Genomic DNA, 15,100 nt, shown 5'->3' on the forward strand with positions numbered 1-15,100 from the left:
AAGAGCCAGGGTCACAGTCAGCTGGTCAGATCTAGCTAGAGTACTTTTTGATGGGGGACCTGTCTCTGAGAATCCCATGCCACCATCCCCCAAAGGCTGTGTTGGGGTCTTCTACCTTGGGATGCTCTGAGCTTGCAGCCCAAGGGGAGTAGTGGTGTCATTGCTCTTCTTTGACTTTCCCTCTGCTCCCTTCAGGTTTTCTAAAATGATCAAAACTCCTCCAGATACTAAAATAGGGTCATCATCCCCTTTCACCTCCCACTGAAACTAAAAGACAGGGTGGTAAAGAGGAAAGTCTGATAGAAAATAAAGTGAAAATCCCCATTGTGTTACTTACTAGCTATGAAATGTTAAGCACTTTAACCATTGAACCTCAGTTTCCTCATCTGTAAGATTGAATTCAGGATACTACCTTCATTCATGGAGTTGTTGTGAAGATCAAGTAAATGGTAATAAGCAATGTAGTTAGGCCAGTGCGTGGCACGTCACAGGCCCTCCCACTCTTCCTTCCTTTCTTCTCTCCACTTTAGCCAAAGACATCTCTTCCTTTTTGTAGCATGCTTCATTACTTTCTTCCCCTGTCCTGCGGGTCCCTGTTACCCTGCACTGAACACAGGTTTTGCTTTGTCCTTTAGACTCCCTTTCTTGAGTGGATCTTCCCAGTCTCACCCAGGCTGTCACCCCTGAAGTCCCTCCCTGATTCCTTGAAGACAACTCTCAGCTTTCCCTATGTCTGTGTGTTCAGTCCAGAAGCCTCCCTAAGCAGGATAGGGTGGGTACGGCCATCATCAGCTTGGCTTAGCCTGCATGCTGTCCTGGTTCTGCAGACGGAAAGATTGAACCTGCCAGAGAAATGGTGTCCTATGATCCCTGCCTTCTTCACCAGCCAGGCTGCTTTCTGCCTGACAGACGCTGTTTCTGTCTTTCTCAGGTCCTCGTACAGGCCATCAAGGAGGCAAAGGAGCAGCACCCAGACATGTCAGTGACCAAGGTGGTCGTCCATCAGGAAACCGAAATCTCTGAGGAGTGAGCTCAGGTATGGGCTGTCCTCGTGGGGCAGAGCCATCCCCCCAGAGGTGTCCACACTGGCACTTGATAAACTGAAGGCAGAGGAGGGCCGAGGAGGAGGATGTGGGAGGTTATTAAGTATCTGGCTCCAACTAAAGCAGCTACATCTCCTCCTGCCCTCAGCAGTGCCAGCAGTGATGGGTTGGAAGAGATACCCAAACGTGGATGTAAACCCCACCCACTTCTCATGTATCCTCCTGCTTCTCTATCTGCCCCCACACCTTCTCCATGCCACTCTACTCTCTGCTGTCACAGGTTGCTCTGAGTCTAAACCTGGGAGGGCCAGAGGAGGAGAACAAAACCAAGAAAAGCAGGACCATGTGTCTGGAAATGAGGGGTTTGGGGAAAGGAAAGAAATCACTGAAGCTCTGGGGCCAGACTAGAGAGTTGGAAGCAGGGTAGCTGCTTTTTGGGAGCCCAAGTTTCCAGATAAATTCATGCCTAAAAATAGTTTACAAATAACGAAGAAGCCAGGCAGGATAGGGCCCTGCAAAACCCTTCAGGCCCTGATTGTCACTTGTGGCCATAGGAACTTGACCCTGAGACTGGGTAGCAGTCTCCTTTGCAGGGTTTTGTTTCTTAATACTTATTTATTTGGCCGAACCGGGTCTTAATTGTGGCACTCGGGATCTTTGATCTTCCTTGCGGCATGTGGGATCTTTAGTTGTGGCATGCGAACTCTTAGTTGCAGCATGTGGGATCTAGTTCCCTGACCAGGGATAGAACCCGAGCCCCCTGCATTGGGAGCGTGGCATCTTAGCCACTGGACCACCAGGGAAGTCCCTCCTTTGCAGGATTTTAAAACTTTGCTTCTTTCTTTCCTCTAGGAACTGTCCTACCCTCCCCCCTCACCCGACTCCCTGCCCATCTCCCATCCCAGAGAAAACCAGCGGAATGATTAAGAAGCTAACCTGCAGTAGTCAGACTTCAGACTTTTAAGATGATTCTAAACCACCAGAAAATCAATTTCATTTTCTATTTGGAGTTTATACCAAGAAGGTCTTCTAGATATCACTGGTCCTTTTGAATACCTTTTTCTATATTGTGATACCAGAAATTGTTCAGCTTTTCACTCTACAGACTGTTTTTAAAGAGTCTTTTGTTTTTTTATGGGGTGCTTTGTAACCCCTTCAGCCCAGCCTCTCCCCATTTATACTGACAGGGTCCACAGCATTCTTTGGGAAATCCTCCAGTGACTCTGTCAGCTGTGTTGGGAGACAAAGCCAGCTTAATGGGGCTTCCCTGCTCCTCCCCTAGTTTATACCCTTTAGATGACAGCAGAAATTTCATAAACCAGCCCTTTCTCAGAGCCAATGATGTAACTTTACTAGAATGTCAGGCAGGGTGGCTGCCCTGATCCATAGGCCCCAGGAAAAAACGTCCCTGTCCCTTTGCTGAGGGTGGTTTGGTGAGGCAGAGACCTCTGCTAAGAATGTAGTATTGTTTTCCTTCCTCTCTCCTTTTTTTTTTTTTTTTTTTTTTTGGAGCTTCTTTAGATCAAAGACATGAGAAGTTGCTTCAGCTATATCCGATACTGTGAATGTTTGAACATATCTGTGGCCTTCACCTTCCTGCCCTCCCTCCCCTTTTACCTCATCAGAAGCAGTGGCTCTGCTAAGTGCTCCCCCCACCTCCCATCTCAGGAGACCAAAACTCACGGAAAAATAGGCACTTTTGGCCAAAAGCACTGATGGCACATTTTTAGTGGTGATTTGGACAGAGAAAGTTGACGAGATTTTTTGAAGTTTTTCCAGCTCTGGGAATGTGCACCTCACACAGGGGAGTGGTGGGGTTTACCTCATTTGGTTCCTGCTAAGAAGTATTTCCAGGAGACCGTCCCTGGGCCTCTCTTTAATCCTGGGGTGAGAGGGAATATGACTCAGAGCAGAGGCGACCGTGGTCCTTGACCTTTCTCCTCCAGACCGGCACCTGCCTGCAGATACCCTTCTGGAGCATGGGAATTAGCTTTTAGGGGCCACCCTCCCCACAAAACCCCACTTGACGAGGGGCATAAATTCCAGCTGCACTCATTCCCCCTTGCCATCTGAGGTCTGTCAGGTTTTGTGGCTTGAATTTTTTGGTGGGTTTGAGTTTAATTTTTTGTTTTCCTTTTTGAAAACGAGGACTGATCTCCACAATTTCACTCTTCCTGGTAAAGATTTGGGGGCATTTTTATTCAGTAGAGCTTCTCTAATCTTCCAGCTTGCTCCCCACAAACAGATCTGCCTACAAGTTCTTAGAATCCTAATTCTAGGACAGAAAGTGAGCTCCCCAAGGCAGACAGTGGGTCAGTCAGCAGTCACCGGGGGCTCCAGGGTGGTGAGGAGAGAAGTCTACAAGCTCTGCTCCCAGCACGTGTCCAGAGTCTCTACTACTGGCTGAGCTTTGTTTACACAAACTCAGTTGGTTTGAACTGATTTCACACGTGTGCGTTTTTCTCTTAGTACTTACTTGGGACTGTTACTAACCAACAGGTAGCTTTCTCTGGGCAGGGACAGGAAGAGCTCAGGTGGGATTTGTGACAGGCTGGTGGGGGAAGGAGAGTGCCCTATCTCAGGGACAGACTCACAGCCTGGGGGCTTAGGGTCTGGAATGATAGGGCTTTACTGACCGTGCTAGAGCCCAAAATTCCAGCTCACATCAAACAGGCATGAGCTGTGAGCTTGCTTGCCAATGGCCAGCTGTCCTGCTGGAAGAGCTGCCAGAGCTCACAGAGCTGAAAACTGTGGAATGAAGATGGGGAAAGGAAGAGGGCACACTGAGTATTCTGTGCCATCCAGGTCAGTGGGGCCGCTTTCACAGCCCAGGACCACACGTCGGGGGCCCGAATTTCCCCTCAATCTGTCACCAACTCACTTCACCCTGCTTCCTTGTCTATAAATTGGACCAGAAGATCTCCAATGCCCTTCGGTGATGAGAAGCCAAGATTTGGACAAGCCAACAACAAGAGGTGTCCTTCCAAGCCTCTTTCCCTTTCCTCCCTCTCTGGTTACAGAACTTGGGGTTTGGCAATTGTTTGGATTTTTTTTTTCTTCCTGCAATTTTGTGTGCGTGTGTGTGAAGAAAAACAGACTGTCCAGGTGGAAATGGTGAAGAGGGGAGAAGAGTTCATTTCCAGGGTCAACGACTTGACAGCAGTTTTCCTAAAGTGACTCAGACGTACCACAGTAACAACTCTCGCTGCAATTTTATTTTCATCTCACTTGAGAAATAAAGATTTCCTCCGAGCCATGTGAGGTCCCTGCCACCCACCCACCCACAAAGCAGGACCTGACTTCATCAGCAGAGCCTGGCTGCAGGGACCTGTCAGGGAAATCTCTGCCAGCCCGCAGCCCCCCACTGTGTATTCTGCGGGGCAGCTGAGGGTGAGGGGGCAACAGTCCACTTGGGAAGCGGAGCCAGAGCTACGGCCTAACTAATACCAAGGAATGCTCGTGGGAAATACCTGCCCAGGCTCTCAGCCCCAGGCTGGTTGGTTTTACAAATCTCTCTCAAATGTTTTATTTTGGTGACAAAAATGAAGGAGCTTTGTAAATTAAAAAAAAAAAAATTATGAATCATATCAAGTAGTTGTTTACATTTCTTGACAAAATAGGAACTATGGCAGCTGAATCAAATTGGCAAAATCCTTAGATTAAATAGGCAATAATTAGGTCTGCCATTTTGGCCTTTCATAGTAAGAGAAGTGGTGGTAGTGTTTAGATACTGTTTGGTCTTGCTTCTTCTTTTATTGCATTTTTCAATAAACTTAAAAGAAAAGGACTAACTCTGTGAAGACTGATCAACTTTTAAAGTTCTCTTCCCCTACCGGCAACTTGGGGAAAAATTAACCATGTGGGTGACCCAAATCCAAGCCATTTTCTAAAGCTATCCACATTGACCAAAACGCAGCTTCAATACATAAAAGGATTTCTGAGAACTGGCAAATGCTTTTTGCCAACTGGAGGGAAATTTCGTGGCATAGGCCATGACAAAGGAGAGAAGGGGGGCTTCTCAGACCTGTTTGGGGAGGGGCCAGACCCTCAGTATGAAGGCATTGGCAGTAGTGTAGCCCTAGTGGGATGTACCCTGCATGGCTGAGGGAGGAAAGGGGTTGAAGGGGTGGGAATTAAAGGCTCAGTCCCTATCCCAGATGGCAGTGGAATGTCTCAACTTGACCCCATTGCCCATCTTCCCAGAGGCCCAAACCCCATCATCAGTGCCACCCTGGAGGGAGCCTGTCCCAGCCTGTAACATCACAACCTACCTTCCAAGTCTTAGGGTCCTTGCCCACCACTTTGGGTTTGCCAAGACACCAGATGCGTCTCCCAATCACCCTGGCCTGGACCTCCAGCCCCCTCAGGTACCTGTCCAGGGCTAAGGCCACTTTTGGAGGCTGAAGGAATTCCTGAGGCTGAGTCATGCTGGTCTCCAGATTCCACATTAAAAAACACTCTCCAGCTTTTTGAACCCTTGTGCAGTTGGCATTTCTCTGCCGACATGCAAGTCAGAATGCCTTAGCAGCTGCTGGGGCTAGAGCATCCACCCTCAGTCTGGGATGTGACTGAAGCATCTACTAGACATTGGGACTCCTAGTCCTGTACCATGGTCCATGCTACAGCCTCATAGCAGGCTGTTCCCTGCTCCTCAGACCCGGGCCCCCAAGTCCCCTCCTCCTCCCAACTTGGCATAACCCCCCAGACTGAGGCGGTCCAGCCGAGGCCAGCTTCGGTGAGCACAGTCTTGAGCTGCTGGGGCCCCAAGCAGGAGCTCCCCAAGGCCCAGATCCAGAGACTTGGAATGTTCAATGCAGGAACCAGAGGGCTGCACGGTGATAATCACATGTCCAGTCTGGGTCCGTGGACCCCAGGGTGGGTGCAGCCCTGGGCCCTTCAGCGGGTAACTGTTGAGCAGGGCAGGTAACCCCAAGCGAGGATTAGCAGGCTCTGAACGCAGGCTCCGCACTGACGGGACGGGTGAGGTACCCCGACGCGGGGACAGGTCCCAGCTTTCTGGCTCCACGCACCGTATGGCTCTGGGAGTCCTGGGGCCGGGGCTGGGGAGGAGAGCGCAGTCCCAGCCCGGACCGTCCGGGGGCCTGAGCGCCTGAGCCCGCAGAGCCCCCTGGCGAAGCCGTCGCGTCTCCAAGTCTCGGTTCTCGTAGAGCAGGGTGTTGGCGCAGATGAACACGAACAGGCCAACGCCCATGACCACGGGCCCAAGGAGTCGCAGCCGCTCGTGGGGGCCATGGACCCGGCCGGCGCCGCGACCCTCCCGCCGCAGCTCGCTCAGGGGGGGCGCGCTGGCGTTTGCAGCTCGGGGCCCCGGGACCCCGGCGCGGTGCGGCCAGTAGCCGGCCACTGCGATGCCCATGCCTACCAGAACCACGAGCGCCCCCAGCGCCGCGAACGCCCCCGACGGCGAGCGCAGCCGCAGCCGCGCCCGCACCCGCAGGGGCTCGGGCGGGGAGCGCGGGCGCCGGCGGCGGCCCAGGCGGCGGCCCAGGCGGGAGACGCGGCCCTCGGGGCTCCTCCGCACCTCCCCGCAGTCTCCGGGGCTCCCGGCCGTCATCCCGCCGTCGTCTGGGCGCTCTGCGGAGAGAAGGTTGGAGGCAGGGGATGAACCGACGGGCCTACTGTAGGAGCGCCAGGTCGGGGGCCCAAATCCGGGAGGGAAGATGGGGCTGCCTTGCCCAGGACGCTTGGAGATCCCTGGCGGCCACCCCCGGATTTTCCCGGGCTGCGAGGCGGGGAGCCGCCCCCGCTCGGGTTTTCCGCAGCGGAGCTGAGAGCCAGGGACGCGCGGCAGAAGCCGGAGTTGGCCGGGCCCGCGGGCGGAGACGAGGGAGGGGGGCGCGGGCTGCTCCTTGGCGCATCCTCGGCTGCGGGGCTCCGGCCGCCGGCGCCCTCTTGGCCAGCTTGCGGGTCCCGGTCCTCGGGAGGTGTGGGGCCCCCGGCAGCGGCGTCTCCAGGGTAAGTCCGGCCGGAGCTCGAGCTCACCCCCGCACGTGGCTGCACCGTAGTAAAGGAGGGAGGGGGCACTCAGCCGCCCGGGGCCGCTGGGGTCGCTCGCGGGCCCCACCTCCCCCCTGCTGCGCTTCACGTACCGCAGCGGAGGAAGGAGGGGGTGTCAGGGACTCCAGCCTCTTCCTGCCCGCCCCCTCCTTCCAGACCTCCTCAGTCAGCACTGAAGCTGCAGCAAGAGAGACTTCAGCTAGACCCCGAGAGGACCGCTCTGACCAAAACAAGTAGCAGACTTTGCCCAGGATTTCTTTAAACTACGCGAAGAGGAGGCCTTCCCCTCCTCCAGCGGCCGGGGTACGCTCCGGGCAGGAGGCAGGGGGCTGCGAGTGCCGGGTGAGCTCCCCTCCTGGCTCTCCTGTCGGCCCGGGCAACGTTGTTCCCCCAGGTTGCAGCGTTTCCAATTCGGGCTCCTCGGGATGAATCATCCCCCTTTCCCGCCGCCTGGCCTCCTTTCCTGCCTCCTCTGCCCCGAGGCCTTAGTGGCCCGCGTCCCGGCCGGAGCAGCACCGCCCTTGCACCTCAGGCTGCCCCAGGGTCTGTGCCGCCGGGCTTAAGCCCCTCCCGGCAGCTGGTGCGGCCCTGCCTGCGGCCTGAGGACTGGAGCCGGGCGGGGCAGGAGTCCCGGGGCTGCGTGTGGTGTGGCCCCCACGGAAGGGAGGATGTGGGAGGAAATGGTGCCCCGGCCCAGGCGCTCCGGCCGCTGGAGAGGAGGGTTAGGACCTCTCTGTCCAGTGGTGAGTCCTCACTGCCCCACTCTGGTTTCTCAACAGTTCCAACGCTGGAACCCGTGGCGAAAGCCCCAGGAAGGAGGCCCTGTTACCCTACTCACTCCCCATTCGCACCCCCGAAGCTCAAAGCAGGACACCCCATCCCTGCCTCCGACAAGAGCGCTAAAGGCCCAGGGCCTAGCATGGAGCCCCGGTGTCTTCCGCGTCCAAAGCCTGGTGTTCACAGAGGGAAACTGCGGCCCGGAGAGGCGGAGGGGCCTGCCGGGGTCACAGGCCACACAGGACGGGGGCTCCACTAGGACCCAACGCTGGGCACTTCTCGGCACAGCCCCAGGAGCGTCCTGGGAGGAGGCGAGGCCCGTTTGCTCCTGGCCTCTGAGTGTGTGGAGCCCTTTCCCCAGCCCCAAACTGGAGAAATTGACCACCCCGCCCCAGGCCAGAGCCGGCGCTCCGGCCCCAGCTCCGGAAAGGTGACCCCTGAGCCCCCGCGGGCCCCGGCGGAGAGGGAAGCGGAGGCGTGCAGAGATGGGGACATGCTCAGGGACCCTGAGACTTTGGAGGGCGTGAGTCGACGCTGGGGACCCCGGAGAGGCAGAAACTTCGAGACACAGTCCGAAGGTCCCATGTCGCAGGAAGTTGCTCGGGGCCGGATCCCCGACATTCCGGGGTCCCGCCTCTGCGCGCGTCCACACTCGGGCCCCGGGGAAAGGGGGAACCCGGCTCCTGCCCCACCAGGGCCTATCTGGAGGGAGAGGCCAAGAAAAAGTTGGGGAAAGTAGGGGTGGGCGAATCCCAGGTCCCTAGTTTTGCTCACCTGGCGCCTGCGCGCCCGGGGGGTCCGGGTCCGAGTCCGCTCGCAGCGGCTGGCGGCACTGCCGCGGTCTCCTTGGAATCTTGGCCCCCGGCCCCGCCCCCTGGGCCGGCCCCGCCCAGCGCCGCCCCGGCCCCGCCCTCCGGGAGCCCCAGGGACGGTGTGGCCAGTGCCCCGTCAGGCCCCACGGCTGGGAGGAGGTAGCGACTCAAGTCTGAGGCTCGCAGGTAAGCGCTGTGTGCGCGCCCGGTGACGCGGAGGATCCGGGGGCTCGAGTCCCTGTCTAACGTCGTTCAGAAGGCCTTGGGAGGGCGCCCTCTTCCCATTTGGGGAAACTAAGACCCCTGCGCAGCCCCACAGCCTGAGCGAGCAGACAGGATTGAAGCCTGCACGCCCTCCCCAGCCTCGCAGAGTCCCTCCTTCCAGTCGCTCGGGAGAGGGGGCATCTGAGAACATACAGATGCCCAGCGCCGTCCGGGGAGCTTCCCGGAGGAGGCGGCCCGAGTTCCTGCTCCGCGCGACCCTACTGTCTGAACCTTCCTGTATGTGAACTTCACTGCCTTCCCTGTAAAATGGGCATAATGGTGTCTGCCTCGCAAGATGCTGAGAGGTGAAAATCCGGCGTTGAGGGCGGGGCGCATAACACGGGCGCAGCCCGGCGTAAGCCCAAGAGTGCTCAATGGAGAGTAATCACGTGGGGGGAGGGTAACTAGAGATGAGCCAGGTTCTCAGAGCTGAGTGAATGAAATGGAGTGTCTCGGGTCCTGCCGGTCTCCCTAACCTCCCCGAAGCAGTTGTGCCCAAGCTGGAGTGGGGAGGCGGTGCTCGTCCCAAATCAGGAGGAGGGTTCGGAGATTCGCGGCGCCCCCCGTGGACCGGCCCGAAGGGGGCAGCCCAGCTCTCCTGTCCCGCCCGCCCCCGGAGGCAAGAATGTGGAGCGGAGCCAGGGGGGTCGGCCGGCGGCCCAGTTTCCATGATGCGGGGGGCGGACTCGGAGGAGGAGGGGTGGTGCGGGCAGATTGCCAGCCTCCGCGCCGGCCCCCCCACCCCCACCCCCGCCGCCCAGCCGGGCCCCTCGGGAGGAATTTCCGGCCTGGGATTGATTATAACCCGGCCCTCCCCCCAGCCGTGGGGACCCCCCGGCACGCGGGGCGCTAGTGGAGGGGGATGGGCGGTAATGAGACCCGGCTGTGCGCCCGGGGCGGGGAGGGGGAACTCGAGGAAGTCGGTGGACTGGGCCACCCAGCCCTGCTGCGCGTGGCGGAGCCAGGTCCCGGGGCCACACGACGCATCTCGGCCTCGAACCCAGGCCTCGGTTCTCTGGCTCAGTGGAGGAGACCAGGGGTGGCATCGGCGCCCCCGGGAACCCCTCTCCCAGCCCCCGGGGACCCGGCATCCTCCAGAGCCACCGGGGCCACCGCCGGGGGCGGGGCCTCCTCCGGTGGGCCGACCGCGAGGATGCCGGGGTCCCCGAGGAGGCCACAGTGGGTGGGGCCGAGCCTCGGCTCCCGGGGCCTCATCCCTGCGGGCCCTAGAGCGAGGCCGCGGTCGCCTTCCTGCCACCCGCGTGGGACGCGGGCTCCTGCAGCCTGAGCTCGAGTCTGGGCTGTTGCCCGCGCTCCACTGAGGCAGCGGCCTCCTTCCTGCCTCCCGCTTCTCGCCTCCGCCGTTTCCTTTGCTGGAGACCCCTCCATTGCCCAGCACTTCGTCTGCTCCGCACACACGGACCCCACCTCTGCCCTCTCAGCGTTTCCCCAGCGCCCACCCGCCACCGCCGTCCCTCCCCGCTCACTGCTCTTCCTGGGGACACCAACTGCCGAGGCCAAAGCCCGGCAGTCTCCCAGCGCTTGTCCGGCTGCTGCTCCACCTGCCCTGGCGTTTACCACTTGCTCCTCCCGCCTGCCCCTCCCGGCTCTCCTCCTCCTCAGCGCTCTGCCCTCCCCAGCGTTGGGGCTTCTTCCATCCTGGGCCACAAGGCGAGCCGCGCTTCCAGCAGCCAGCCATCACCCTGGGCCCCGCGATCAGCCCCATTCCTGCTCATTCGGTTCCCCCCACTTTGCCAAAGGCCCCACTGTCCACCCTAAGGCCCGCTACACCAGGGGTCACCGTAGGCTCCTTCCTCTCCCCGTTCTGTCTGATCCATCCAGTACGGTGGACCCTCATCTTGGGATCTTGAATCCGCCACTCTCTCCCTGCCCCAGGGCCGCTGTCCCACTGCAGGCCCTCCTCGCTGCTCGGCAGTGGGACACCAAGCATCTTTCTACACTGAATCTGGACCCGTCACTCACTCCCTGCTTCAGACCCTCAGTGGCTCCCCAGTGTTGCCCAAGTGGAGTTTAAATCCCTTCACGTCTCCACAAGGGGCCCTGCCCCTTTCACACTCCAGCCTCCTGGGTCGCTGAGCCTGTTTCCCTCCCCAAATCCTCTCTCTGCCTTCTAGCCTCTGGGCTTGGCACCTGCCTTCTAGCCTCTGGGCTCGGCACCTGCCTTGCATCCTGTCAGGAGCACCTACTCCCCTGATGGTCCCCTTGGCCCCTCCTCGTCCTTCACACCTTCACTGGGCTTTCTGTGAGCCCTCAGCCCAGACCAGCCCCTCCTCTACCCTTCCGTTATGCACCCCCAGAGGAGCCTCCCCGCAGCAGCACTGCGCACGGGCAGACCGAAATCAGTGTTTGGGCACTGAGTCTATTTCCTGTGTCCCCATGGCCGTGAGCTCTGAGGGGGCAGGACTCAGCCTGTCTTGCTCAACCCCAGGGTCCTGTGCCCAGCTCAACACCTGCCCACCGCTGGCCCTCGGCCGGCCTGTGTCTCCCCCACCCCTGGGCCCCCAGCCTAGACAACAGGAGGTAAAAAGGAGTCCGCTCTCTGAGTCTGTTTCCCCATCTGTAAAACAGCAGGGAGTGATACTCCCAGTGTTGTTCTAAAGGTTAGAGTACACGTGGTCAGCACCTGGCACACAGGGGATGTCCGCTGCACAGCCGCTCTCTCCTCTGACCATGGGTATCAGGCCCAGAGGGCAGTGTTTGGGGGCCCTAGAAACCTTCCGTGGTCATTTGGGGTGATGGGGGAGAGAAGGGTCCCTCTTCCTAGACATAACCCCTCTCAATTCTCTTGAGGGCTCTAGGAGGTCAGTGTTATGCCCAGTTTATAAATGAGGATCAGAGAGGCAAAGAGACCTGCCCACGGACACACAGCCAGGCTGATTAGTGCCTCATCCTCCACAGAGGGACACCCGCGGGTGGTCTGGCCCCGCGGATGTGCAGGTGTGTAGACAGCCAGTGTCTCAACATTGGGACGCTGATCTCTTCCTGAACGTGCTCTGGCCTCTGTGTGACCTGGACCCCTTCACTTCTGAACCAGGAGGGGCCTGGATGAGCTGTCCCCTAGGGACCAGGGTGGTCAGCATGCTGCCCGGAAGCGTCTCTGTGAAGGCAGGGAACCAGACACAGGGACCCTGAGGTCCCTGCCTAACTGAGTCTCCATGTCCTTTCCAGCAGCCACCATGGGGAAGGAGCAGCTGTCATCTCCTGCATGTCACAGCCCCACCCTGGGGCCATAGATCAGCAGGACCTGGGAATCCATCTTCTCCCATCTTGACTTTAGGAACAGCCGAGCTGGCTGGGGCCGGGCTGCCCTGGATTTCCTGCCCGGGCCCCAGGGGTTTCTAAAACCATCATAGCCCTGTGTCAGCGTGGCTCGCCTGCAGCAGGACCACAGCCTCAGTAAGAATTCAGAACCCCGACCTGGAGTAGAGAGCCTGGCTCTGGGCCCCAGGTCTGACTATGCTGCTCAGTCCTTTGCTGGGTGCCCTTGGCCACGTCACAGCCCTCCCACGTGGCCCCTGCCTCTGTGACATGTCCTGCCCAGGAAGGGCTGGTGTGCCGGTTCAGTGAGAACTGATGGGCAAGTAGAATCCAGAAGCCCAGTCCTGATGCCCCGTACAAGGATGGAAACCAATGGCCCGAGAGGGGTGGTGCCTCGCCCAGGGTGACCCAGCTGGTAAATCGCAGAGCTAGGCTTAAAGCCCCACAGTCACAGGTCCCGTTGGGGCTCAGGCCCTCAGAGGATTCTGGGATACAAACCCCACATCCATCTCCCCCCACCCATGGAAGCTCTGAGCTGGGCAACGAGGCTTCTCACTCGGTGTCCCTGGGCCACGGGTAAAGCCCTAAGAGACAATGAGCTCCCCGAATCCACTGCCCTCCGCAGCCCAGAGAAGAGCCTGGGCGACACTGGGAGGGCAGGGAGATGAGACCCTCCTAGGGACAGGGCGAAGCCCGCCTTCCACCTGAGCCCCTAGGCAGGGGAAGACAGCAGGAACATCACCATCGCGCGGAGCTCCCCCTGGCTACCAGGCCCTTTATACCCGTTACCTTCATAAGTGTGCAAGGCAGCGTGAGTGAGGCACCACTGTCACCCCATGTCACATGCACAGAGATGGGTTCAGCGAGGTCCAGGCTCGCCTTGGTCACACAGCTGGTCAACGGCAGAGCTGGGGATGGAACCGGATTTTAGCCACAATGCTACACTACCTCCCACTAGCCCTGTGACTGCAGCCAAGCCAGTTTACCTCTTTATGCCTCTGTTTCCTCCTCTACAAAATGGGGACAGTGGTAGCAATACTCCAAAGGGCTATAATGAGGATGGAGCCCCGTGCCAGGGGTTTTCTGGCCATTAGCTTGTTCTTGCACCTGTAAAATGTGAAGCCGGGGCTAGCGATTGTATTTCTTTAGCCACCTCCTCTGGGCTGGCTCTTGGGGACCAGAGAGGAGTCAGCCCTGGGCCTCATCCAGATGCTTTAGGAGTTGGGGTAAATAGACCATCCACCCAAAGCTGAGGAAGCACCAGCTGACTCCATGTGGGGGGGGGACAGCAGGGAGGACTTCATGGAGGAGGGGGTATTCCCGCTGGGTCTCAGGGTCAGAGCAGTTTTCCAGGCTGCAGAGCAGGAAGATACTCCAGGCAGCATGCAGACCACCTGGAGGCATAGACAGGTGTTAGGTGCTAGAGGGGGATCAGGGGAGGGGATGAAAGGGGGTCAGGGCCACATTGCAGAGCACCTCAAACACAAGACTCGGCATGTGGGGCTGAACTCCCTGGCACTGTGAGCCATGGGAGCTTTTAGAGCAGAGGTGTGGCTTGACCCATATATACCTGGGGAAGGACTTTCCAAATGTCAGTGGGGGACCTGGAGTTGTTTCTGCGAGAGCACAGGAGAGCAGTGGCATGATGTGGAGCTCAAGGCTGGCCCAGGAGCAAGTATAGGGCTGGGGAAACTTACCACCTGCAGAGGGAGATGAGGCCCCTGGCAGCCACGGGGAAAAGGATCTCTAAGCAGCAGGTCTTATGGTTCTGTCTCCAAAGCCAGTTGCTTTGGCCATCTCCCACCCTGACCCCTCCCAGTTCCTTTGCTTTACCCCTGTCCACTAGCCCTGTGACTGTAGCCAAGTCAGCTGGGGTCCCCTGGGACCCTCCTCACCTCCTCTTTCAGAGACAGGAGTGAAGGAAGATAGAGAAGGAAGTGATTTAGAGCAGAGCCCAGACCTAGGAGTCTGAGACTGAGGCTAAAATTGTGGCCCAGCCACTGACTGACAGGCTGTGTGACCCAGGGAAGATCATTCTGTCTTCCTGAGCCTTCCTTTTCATTCTCTGTAAAATGGAGTTATGCTGTACATCCCCCGCTCCGAGGAGTGTTGGGAGAATGAAGTGGGGTGGGCGTGAGAGGGCTCAGCAGAGACTCCCAGGTACCCACCCGAAGCGGGCCCTGCCTGTAATGAGGCTGATCTGCACTGAAGAGGAACACACAGAAGGAGCACCAGTTGTGGTCTCCGGGTTGTGCCGAGTGCTGGGGGCCCAGGGCACCTGCAGTGGAGGAGAGGGAGGATGAAGGCTTCCTGGAAGAGGAGGTATTTGAGCCGGGGCTCAGGGAGAAGATCAGGCAGAAGTTGCTGCAAGGGCAGAGGCAAAGAGGGTGGAAGGAAAGGAATTGTGAGTCATTTGGAGGGAGGTTGGGGGAAGGGCAGGGGATGAAGCAGCAGGGAATTGGGTACCAGGTCTTGAAGAGCCTTGAATGCCCTCTTCAAGGGGTTAATCCCATGGGAGATAGCAGCGTGCACACCCAAATTGTCTCAAGGTGGTCATTTCCCCTCTCTGAGCCTCAGTTCACTACATCTGACTACGTGCCAGTTACCTCACTGGGTCATGAGGATTCCATGCTTGTCAAGAACTGACAGAGCCTCCCCAGAAGTGCCCAGTAAACATTAGCTGCCATTATTGTCACTGGTATTATTTCTACTGCTATTAACTTAGCTCAGACGTTCTACCTCATCTCGGTGTCCTTTTTCAATTTCTTAGATATTCTGATTGGCTGAGCTTGGATCAGGTGTCTATACCTGGTCCAATCAGCTGAGGACCAGAGGGGGATCCCTCAGGAGGTCCAAAGGAGTAGGGGCTAGAAATGTAGATTCAGAAGCCTGGGAGAGGGTGTCAGG

The 15,100-nt window shown here is 58.2% G+C and overlaps 3 protein-coding genes across 15 annotated transcripts in view; 2 read left to right on the forward strand and 1 right to left on the reverse strand.

The window, feature by feature from the left end:
- Positions 1-3,551, forward strand: part of EPB41 (erythrocyte membrane protein band 4.1) — a 168,665-nt gene extending 165,114 nt beyond the window's left edge. For all 13 annotated transcript variants that reach the window (XM_057702769.1, XM_057702777.1, XM_057702809.1 and 10 more), the window contains 2 exons: positions 932-1,036; positions 1,896-3,551. In XM_057702769.1, coding sequence (XP_057558752.1) covers positions 932-1,030 — 99 coding nt within the window. In that variant the 3' untranslated portion in view covers positions 1,031-1,036; positions 1,896-3,551. The remainder of the gene's footprint in view (positions 1-931; positions 1,037-1,895) is intronic.
- Positions 3,552-4,860: 1,309 nt separating this feature from the next.
- TMEM200B (transmembrane protein 200B) lies at positions 4,861-8,742 on the reverse strand. The gene is made up of 2 exons (XM_057702900.1): positions 8,613-8,742; positions 4,861-6,638 (listed from the first exon to the last, which is right to left on the reverse strand). The coding sequence occupies exon 2, from the start codon at positions 6,616-6,618 to the stop codon at positions 5,695-5,697; it is 924 nt and encodes a 307-aa protein (XP_057558883.1). The 5' UTR covers positions 6,619-6,638; positions 8,613-8,742; the 3' UTR covers positions 4,861-5,694.
- Positions 6,666-8,596, forward strand: LOC130853546 (uncharacterized). Its single transcript, XM_057735644.1, has 2 exons — positions 6,666-7,019; positions 7,841-8,596. Exons 1-2 carry the CDS (start codon positions 6,666-6,668, stop codon positions 8,270-8,272), a joined length of 786 nt encoding a protein of 261 aa, XP_057591627.1. The 3' UTR covers positions 8,273-8,596.
- Positions 8,743-15,100: the final 6,358 nt, after the last annotated feature.

This window comes from Hippopotamus amphibius, chromosome 1 (assembly GCF_030028045.1).
Source record: "Hippopotamus amphibius kiboko isolate mHipAmp2 chromosome 1, mHipAmp2.hap2, whole genome shotgun sequence".
Taxonomy (NCBI): Eukaryota; Metazoa; Chordata; class Mammalia; order Artiodactyla; family Hippopotamidae; genus Hippopotamus; species Hippopotamus amphibius.